Here is a 9538-nt window from a genome sequence, read left to right on the forward strand (position 1 = left end):
ATTTATTGAACACCCACAATCTGCTAGTCATGCTTCAACAGAAAGAGCCTCTGACAAGTCAACAGGCAAAGAAACCCAAGCTCCCTCATAGGCCCCATTCACAATCATATGGTGGCTCAGTCTCCAAGCCAAAGATGTTAAGGATGCTTTTTCTGTAAATGGTCACCAATCCATGGTGGAAAAAATAATCAACTGTGGATTTAATCTCATTTATAAAAGAAAAAAAATATTTAAAGGAAAACAAACTGAATGCACCCAAATGGGGATCTAGTTGAAGAAATTAGGATCAGAGTAAAATAGTAAACAAACATACATAAACGGTTACAGATTCTAATCAGAGTTTATAATAACGTGAAAAAGCTATCAAAATTTTAAACAGAAAATACAAAATCACATCTAGCATAATCACAAGAAATATTTCAAAAATAGACAGAGAAAACCAAAAGGAAGTAACATCAAAATGTTACTGTGGATTATCTCGGAATTAAGACTACTAGTCCATTTCAATCTTCTAGTTCTTTGGATTTTCCAGTTTTTCTGTAAGCGAAACACTGATTGTGAAAAAACAAAATAGATATTTAAAAACATCAACTAAGGGTTGGTTACACAGATATTAAAAATAATTTTACATCGATAAGCACTAATTTAAGACTGCATATGTAAGAAACATACACTTCTTGCCAGTTAATATATTCAATGTTCCTTTAGATTCAAGAGCAGAGAAAATAGGGGAAAAGAGGCAAATGAAAGAAAGATAAAGAGATAAAAACAGTCCCAGAAAAGTAAAGAGAGATCACATTGTAGAGACACAGCAAGTGAGATGGTGGGTTTGGAACAAGAGGTAAATCCCCTTTTGCTCTGTATAGGCATGGGCCCCAGTGCCTCAGAGGGCCTTTCCAGCAAGCCATCGCTCTTTTTAAAAAATATTTATCTCTATTGTATCCAGGTCTTAGTTGCATCATGCGATATCTTCATTGTAGCATGCAAGATCATTTAGTTGATGATGCATGAGAGATCTTTAGTAGTAGCATTCGAACACTTAGTGGTAGCATGTGAGATCTAGTCCCCTGACCAGGGATCAAACCCAGGCCCCCTGCAGTGGCATCAAGGAGCCTTACCCACTGGATGACAAGGGAAATCCCAAGCCATTCCATTACTCTTTAGGCCTATGGTAAGGCCCCTGGACACAGACCTGGAGATGAACTTTATCCTCAGGATCTCCTGCGAGGCTCACTGCTTGTCTTTTTTATCTCAAGTACTTAATGAAACTGAAAGTGAAAGTCGCTCAGTTGTGTCCAACTCTTTGCGACCCCATGGACTGTATAGCCTATGGAATTCTCCAGGCCAAAATACTAGAGTGGATAGCCTTTCTGTTCTCTAGGGGAGCTTTCCAACCCAGGGATCAAACCCAAGTCTCTCGCATTGCAGGCAGATTCTTTACCATCAGAGCCACAAGGGAAGCCCCAAGCACTTAATGGCCTGCAGCAAATGTTACCTGAGCCCATGATCCTGTGGGAACACAGGGGCTTGAATGGAACTTACTCCCTCTCCATTTAGTTGAAGATGGTCGGGGTGGGGGGGGCGGGGGTGGGAGGTGTAGCCTGAGCAAAGGACTAAATTTTGTGTCTCCTCAATGGGCCAAGACAGCAGACCTTAATGATATAGGTCCTAGAGAAGTGAATATTGACTGGAAGATGGTTAAAGGAGAAACTGGGCATCTGGTTGGGTGGGAGGTAGGGGGCACTTTCTAGAGGATTTGGCAAAAGCAAAGACTTGGACTCAGAAGTAAAAAATGACTGGGGATCAGGGAGTGGGGATCACTGGGACAATCTGGCCTTGTTCATGTTGGTGTCAGATTTGTGGTCTTGAGTGCTGAGATGAGAAGCTGGGAGTTCTCTGCAGGCACTGAGAGCTAGTAAGAATCTTGAGTCAGGGACGTGCCAGGAGAAAGGAAGCAGCACTAGGGGGCTAAAGGTGCGAAGCAGCAGTGGCAGTGATGCAGGTGCGAGGCGGACAAGGCTCAGTGACCCAGCAGGAGGGAAGACAGAGTGACACGGGTATACTAGGACCATCAGAGAATTAGGGAAGAAGCTGGAGGTGGGAGAGACCCCAAAGATCACTTGATTAGGCTTCCTCCCCCAACCCATAGCACCTTTAAGTCACCTTGGAGTGGTTTGAAAATCTCTAATCCAGAGACTTGTTTCATTTTGTGAATGAGGAAACTGAGGCACAGAGAAGAAAAAAAAATTGCCTAAGGTCATGGTTGATGCCAGAGCCTGAACTTGAACTGGGGTCTCTGCCCCCAGGAAGGGAGTGTGTCAGGCTGAGTTGAGGTAACAGCCTGCCATGGAGCGGGGTGGGGGTAAGACTCCATCCACCTGAGGGGACAAGGGGCAAAGGGAGACAGGTGGCTGGAGCTCTGGGGGTAGAGCCCAGGTGGGGCAGAAGGTGGACAGTCTCGGCCAAAACTAAACTTGGGGATTATCTGAGGTTTCACTTGGCTAGGATTTCTGTCCCACGGCCACGTTTTTCTCACACACACACAACTTCCTGCAGCGGGAGCTGGGCTGGGACAGAGGTCTCACCCGGCCCATTAGTTGCCTAGCAAGTGCCCCAGGTGTGCCTTAGAAATACCTCTCCACATGAACAACACTTGCCATGTACCAACTCTAGAGTTTGCAAAGTGCTCTTATGGCCACTTATAATAGTATATTACTTGGAATATTACCTTTTCCCTCTGAGCCTCCCTTTCCTTACAGGTAAAGTGGTGCCCCTCCCACTCCAAATGCACCTGTTAAATGTTCTTCCAGTTCCAAATCCAGGGAATGTTCTCTGAATCCCTGCTCTTCTCCAAGTCCTCAATCAATGAACCTTCACTCTCAAAGGATTTCTGGGACCAGACTTCTATTTAAATTGTTGACCAGAGTTCCCTTGTGGCCCACTGGTTAGGACACTTCACTCTCACTGCTGAGGGCAGGTTCAATCCCTGGTTGGGGAACTAAGATCCCACAACCCGCACAGAAGAGGCCAAAAAAAAAAAAAAAAAAAAAAAAGCAATATAAATTGTTGGCACTGGCATCGTGACCTTCACTAGGTCCTTATGTAGCCTTTGAGTGCTAAGTCTAAAGACTGGCTGGGTTCAACCAACCCAAGTCCAAGAGTTTGGCCAGTGGTTGAGGTTTAAGTTGTGTGGGGGTCCCTTCGTGTTCAGGGTCTGAACCAGAGGGCCCTCCCCAATCTGAAACCCTGGGGCATTGTAGACTGTTGGAAGGATCAGAGCAGGAAGGTTAGAGGGCTCGGGACTGCCCCAGAGCCCCGGGCTGAGCACTGTGCTCCAGAAGGGAGGGGAGAGGGGAGGGGCACCTCCTGCCTGGTGAGGTCATGGGAAAGCAGCTCTGGCGCTGACACCTGGGGAAACCCGTTTCCAGGCTGCTTCCCACGCTAGCTCTCCTGGGAACCAGCTAAGACCCAAACGGGGCACCCCAAACCCCTCCCCCCAGGCCAGTTCCCATCACGGTCCCATCTAGACCAGCCCTCACCTTTCGATCTAGCCTCAGTCTTTTGGTACCCAAGCTGTCTCTATCCAAACTGTTGGGCCTTGAGGGACCAACATGCTGACCTCTCCAGAAAAAGACACAGAGACAGCAGCTTCAGAAACTTAAGGCTTTATTTGCAGACTCCACACTGCCCTGTCTTCTAGGCTATGACTTTGAAGAAAGCCCCTTCTTACTTTAGGCTCTGATTTGCAGCTCCTCCCCCTCCTTTTGCTGGGCCTTGCCTCTCACTTCCTGCCCCACTCCTGGTCCAGCCAGTTTGGGCAGTGCCTAGGGAGCCCTGAGACCCAGTTCTTCTCAGGCACCGGCCCCGCCCTCCCTGGCCTTGAGGCTTTGAGGACAGCCCAAGTGTCAGCCTTGCTCCTCAGTTGCCCCACTTCTCTACTCTCCTTCTTTCTCTTCTTCGTACCAAGAGGAGCCCTCTGATCTGTCTTCTCCCCAGCCTGCCTCTAGTCGTAAGGCTCCAAGGCTGTACTTTCTGCTCCTTCTCAATCTCTCACAGACCTCTGTCTTACTCAACTCATTCTTAACTCTCCAAATCAGGGCTGGACACCTTCCAGCCTTCCGAGATGCCCAGCTGTTCCTCAGGCTCTTCCTCACCCCTGGGGCCAAGGCGGGGATGGGGACCATTACAAGGGGTCCTAATTCAGCCAGCCTGGCTTGAGGGCCCATAATAAGAAACTGGGAATTGGATCCCAAACTGCTTGGAGGCAGCTGATGCTGTCAGGATCATCCCATGAAAATCAAAGTACTAGGATTTCTGTCAGCCTTGACAACAGAAATCCAAGTCAGAGCCTTCCCTCCTCCAGGCCCTAGGCTCACCCTGGCATAGAAGAGCGGGCAGTTAAACGCCCATGGCTCCACAGCGTTCAGACGGGAACTGAGTGCCATGAGGGTGGCCTGGCTCTGCCAGCAGAGCCCCTCAAAGGCCCCATGTCTCAGGTTCTAGAAGTCTGTGGCCATTGGCCTACTGATCATTTTGCTGCAACAGCTGCTCAAACAAAACAGAAGAACTTCTTCCAGCGGCAGCGGGAGAGGGTGCGCACACCTTTGGCGTTCAGTTTCTTCTCCAGCCGGGCTTTGTGCTCAATGGCACTGAGAATGGCCGAGTCAAACACCTCCTTCAAGTTCTTCTGCGTCAAGGCAGAGCACTCCAGGTAGCAGCAGGCCCGGATCTTCTCAGCCAGACCCTGAGCCTGGGGTTGAGGCACCGGGCCTTCCCGGCCCCCCTGGTCCAGCTGAATCAGTACATTGACATCATCCCTCAGGTCGGCCTGGGTACCCACCAGCAGCACAGGTGCCTGGGGATTGTGAGTACGAATCTCCGGCAGCCATTTCTCTGTGATGTTTTGGAAGGAGCTGGGCTGCACCACACTGAAACAGGCCAGGAAGACATCTGTATCCGGGTAGCAGAGCGAGCGAAGGCGGTCAAAGTCTTCCTAGGATGGAAAGTCCAGGCCATTATTCCCTGCCCCAGGACGCAGGGAATCCCTTGTCGTCTGGGTTTAGAGACTGAGACTCGTAACTAAGGGCCCAAGGCCTTCTCCATTCCTGATGGACCCGGGATCCTCCCAGCCTCCAGCCCACCTCACCCCAGACCAGTAGAGGATGGTCCAACTTCTTACCTGTCCTGCTGTGTCCCAGAGCTCAATGCGCACCGGGGCTCCATCAACCAGGACTTGCACTGCAGGGGACAGGCAGGGGAAAGACTGAGTTAGAAAGAGCGTTCTGAGATTAGGTTTCACGTAAATACACTACCGTGTATAAAACAGACAGCTAGAGGGAACCTACAGTACAGCCCAGAGAGCTCAGCTCTGTGCTCTGTGATGGGTGGTATGGGGGGAGAGGAGTGTTCAAGAGGGAGGCATAGGTATACATACAGCTGATTCACTTCGTTGCAGAGCAGAAACTAACACAACATTGTAAGGAAATTATACTCTAATAAAGAAAAGAAAAAGAGGCTTCCCTGGTGGCTCAGTGGTAAAGAATCCACCTACCAATGCAGGAGACACGGGTTCGAGCCCTGGTCCGGGAAGATCCCACATGCCTCAGAGCAACCGAGCCCACGACCACAACTATTGAGCCTGTGCTCTAGAGCCCGGGAACCAAAACTAAACGTGAGGTAACTACTGAATCCCGGGCGCTCTGGAGCCGGTGCTCCGCAACAAGTGAAGCCGCCTCAGTGAAAAGCGGCGAACTACGACGAACAGTGGTCCCCGCTCGCCGCAACTAGAGAAAAACCCGCGCAGCAACGAAGTCTCAGAACAGCCAAAGATAAATGAAAAAAAAATTTTTTTTTAAGAAAAAGAAAGAGCGTCCTGGATCCCACCAAGCCTGAGCAGCGCCACCTCGGGGCCTGCTCCCGCCAGCCTCCTCGGGGGCTTCGGTGCACTAGCTCCTCGGCTCCAGCCGCAGCCCCCGAGTGCACAACCGCACCCCCAGCCACGCGGCCGCGCTGGCCGTTGAACGTACCGGAGAAGGTGTCCAGCGCTGTGGGCCGGTAGCGCGCGGGGTACCCATTGCAGGTGTAGCTGACGATGAGGCTGCTCTTGCCCACCGCGCCGTCGCCCACCAGCACGCACTTTATGCCCAGCTCGGGGGACGCGCTGCCCCGTCCCGGGGGAGGGGTCGGGGACCGGAGCGGGGACGATTCAGCCTCGCTTAGCTCCCGCGGGGGCATGGCCCGCTCCGGGGACAGCCGGGGACCAGGCTTCGCTGTGATCGGTGAAGCACGTTCCGTAGGTTGCCTCTGACTGAATCCGCGGAGACCCAGCTCAACCGCCAGCCGCTACCCGTGGGTATATGTGGACCCCGCCCACCTCATCTGCATACCCAAGCGGCCTCGGACCCCGCCCACCCTCCGAGCCTCCTCCAGGACCTCCCTCTAATGCACGCCCCAAGAGGTCAGGCAGTCTCTAACACCAGGAGGCAGAGACGCAGGCCGAAAACTGACGCTCAAGGAATCACACAGGTTCCAGAACAAAGAATTGCCCATATGAGGCAGATCTCGGTATCCTGGCAGAGAAAGATATCCAGGATTTATTGTTAGGAAGAAGAAGCAAATTGCAGAACACATAATGCAACATATTCAAATTAAACCTTTATTCAAATTAAAACAATAAAAAAAAAAAGACATGTTTGAGTATTAAAAAGTCTGGATAATAATTTTATTAATGAATTACTTTTTAAAAATAAAAAGATCATGAAGAGGCAGAAGATAAACTCAAGAGGGAACACGGCAGGCAATAATGTATTGCACCTCTTCCACGCAAGAGCTTCCTCTAGATTCAACCTGAAGGCAGGCTTTAAACACCTTCACTCTGCTCCTCTAAAGGATCTCAGGATGCTGGAGAAGCTAGCTGGGGAGGATCTTCAAGGACAATTATCCAATTGAATATTTTCTAAATCCCCAAAGTCTCTAATATCATCATCATCATCATCATCAAAAGCACATAATAATTATCTACTTGCTGATGCTTTCCTGGGCCACCCATTGTCCCTGCCCTAGAAGGTGTTTATAGATAGAGACATGATATCTCATGTAGCCCTAGGAAGGTCACCAAGAGAGCAAGTGAAGAATAGCCTTGATGCTAATTTCATCTCTTTATTGCAGCCACACCAAGTGACACCAGACCCAGAATCCTTTCTCCGAATTCCAAGCCTATACAAAGATCTCAGCCTATATAAAGATAATTGAAAACACCTCCTTCACGAGTTGTTGAAGGGAGAGTGTTGGGAGTAGGTCAGTGAAAACTGAAGAAAAGAAATAATTGTATTTTTCAAGCAGAAGGTAGTATTAAAATCTCTAAGTCCAAATCTCAAAATCTCTTGAAAAAAGTTTCAAGATTTCTGATTTTTATTCCTTACCCGCCCCCGCCAACTTTGATCAAATGTTGAGGACAACAACTAGAAAGTTGCTGATTTAACCATTAAAAACTTGACTGTGTCACCCTTTCCAGTGCCCTTTCAAGGCTGATGCAGTGCCTTAAGAGGCTAACACAGGAGGGTAAAGGAAGTCTCCATAAAACCCAGAGAAGAGAATTTTTAGAACTCCTCTCTGGATCCTGTCTGGAGTCACAACTGAATCAAAAGATTTTAAGTCTTAGCACTTACTAGTATGTGTATAGTTAATACCAAAGTCATTAAATTTAAACTTGACCTTCGGTTTGACAATAAAAAAAAAAATTTTTTTTTTAAATATAAAAATATAAAATAAAAAAATAAAAATAAAAAATAAAAAAATAAAAATAAAAAATAAAAAAAATAAAAAATAAAAACTTGACTGTGGGGAAATGGTAGGATTCCCAGTATTCACTCGGGTATCCCAGTGTCTACATCCTACATTCCCTACCTCCAAGTATCTGTGGATGCTAATAACCCCTAATTATAGCCCCTATGACTTCTCAGACACATCCACATAAGATATCCAGCAAGTAAAAGAAGCCTGAAAGTGTTGCCTTCACACTGTGTCACCCAGAAGGCTTGAAAGCTATTCTTTTTGCTCTCCTGGAAAGGGAGGAAAGAATGGGTATTTGAAAAGACCTAGACATCAGGAGACCTGCTCCAATATTCCTACTTCTTCAACTCATTAGCTATGTAATTCCTGAGAAATCACTTGCTCCATTTCAGCTATAACATGCTAGGAGAAGCTTCTTTATTTCATATTTATTTCTTAAATATTTCTTATTTCTGGTGCTAGCAAACTGTGATTCAAGGAACCTTGGGAAATTGCCCCAGTCTGGGTGTCTGGGACAAAATTACTACACACACACTTCTTCACAATGTTCTTATCCTTTTACCCAAGCTATTATTAAAAATAGTTTTATTGTAGCTGTAAATTTGAGAGTAATCATGTTTAATTCTTTCTGCAGGTAGAAGGGAGTATAAATAATACAAATGGGGGAGGTATCAGCTGGTCATGGTTAAACCCCAACTTCACCTGCAACAGGCCATTCTTCACTGGCCCTGTGGGTGGGGACACTTTCTAACTTGGATCTCTCTGTCTGAGCTGGTTTAGGGACAGTCTTGTCAGCAAGAGGGGGAAGGAGGAGACAACCTGGGGAGCTGATGAGTCATCTATTTCTCACTAAAGACTTGCAATTCTGGTTGCTGTTGCTGGGAAAGTCCCCTCCCGAGTGTGGCCTGAGTCTTATTCCTGTCCACCTGAGAAATTGCCCCAACTTCCAGTCAGATACACATTTGCTAAGATTAAAACATTGCCTTGAATTTTTCCTTGGAGGGATGATCGAATTTAGGACTGGAGCAGGAAATATACAAGATGAGCCTGGAACATTTTGTAGTACAGAAAGTAAGGAAGTGCCAGACAAACAAAGCAACAGGAAGCTGGAGATACGTTAGAGGACACAGGAGCCAGCTGAGAGGGCTTCCACAGCTGTCCCAAATGTGGGACAGTTGGAGCAATAAAATAAACCAGTATTGGATCATAACCCCAAATATAAAATAAATAGCAAATCTATTCTGATATAAATGGGGGATAATATACAAACCTCTTGTGAATGATCCCAAATACCGTATGTAGATACTCTACCCTTAAAGAAGAGAGTAAACCACCACTCTTGTGGGCCACTCATAGTGACTTCCTTGCAAAGACTGAAAAGGGTAGGGGAGAAAACAACTTTACAGTGGAAAATCCAAACACTACCTCAAGCAGGTAATCAAGATTAAGATCAACATTGATAAGTCAAGTTGATGGCATGTACCTTTGTGTGATGCAAAGAGAATGACATTTTACCTATGTGGCCTTCCTCTCAAGAATTCCAGTCTAATCATGAGAAAGACATAGGAAAAGTTCCATCTGAGAGACACTCTACCAAAAGGTGGTCCAGTACTTCTCAAAACTGTCAAGGTCATCAAACAAGGAAAGTCTAGAAAACGGCCCCAGACAAGAGGAGTCCAAGGAGACATGACAACTAAATGCAATGTGGTATTCTGGGTGGGTGTTTAGAAGAGAAAGAGGACATTAG

At 47.3% G+C, this 9538-nt stretch overlaps 1 protein-coding gene and 1 non-coding gene across 2 annotated transcripts; one reads left to right on the plus strand and one right to left on the minus strand.

Annotated features, from left to right (window-relative positions):
• Positions 1 to 3759: 3759 nt before the first annotated feature.
• On the minus strand, positions 3760 to 6302 carry RHOV (ras homolog family member V). Its single transcript, XM_065941081.1, has 3 exons — positions 6027 to 6302; positions 5180 to 5238; positions 3760 to 4993 (listed from the first exon to the last, which is right to left on the minus strand). The coding sequence occupies exons 1-3, from the start codon at positions 6232 to 6234 to the stop codon at positions 4550 to 4552; spliced, it is 711 nt and encodes a 236-aa protein (XP_065797153.1). The 5' UTR covers positions 6235 to 6302; the 3' UTR covers positions 3760 to 4549.
• Positions 6303 to 7512: 1210 nt separating this feature from the next.
• Positions 7513 to 7636, plus strand: LOC136172789 (small nucleolar RNA SNORA26). Its single transcript, XR_010664126.1, has one exon. It is a non-coding gene; the product is annotated as a small nucleolar RNA SNORA26 (small nucleolar RNA).
• The last annotated feature ends 1902 nt before the right edge of the window (positions 7637 to 9538 follow it).

Source organism: Muntiacus reevesi, chromosome 7 (assembly GCF_963930625.1).
Source record: "Muntiacus reevesi chromosome 7, mMunRee1.1, whole genome shotgun sequence".
NCBI classification, from domain to species: domain Eukaryota; kingdom Metazoa; phylum Chordata; class Mammalia; order Artiodactyla; family Cervidae; genus Muntiacus; species Muntiacus reevesi.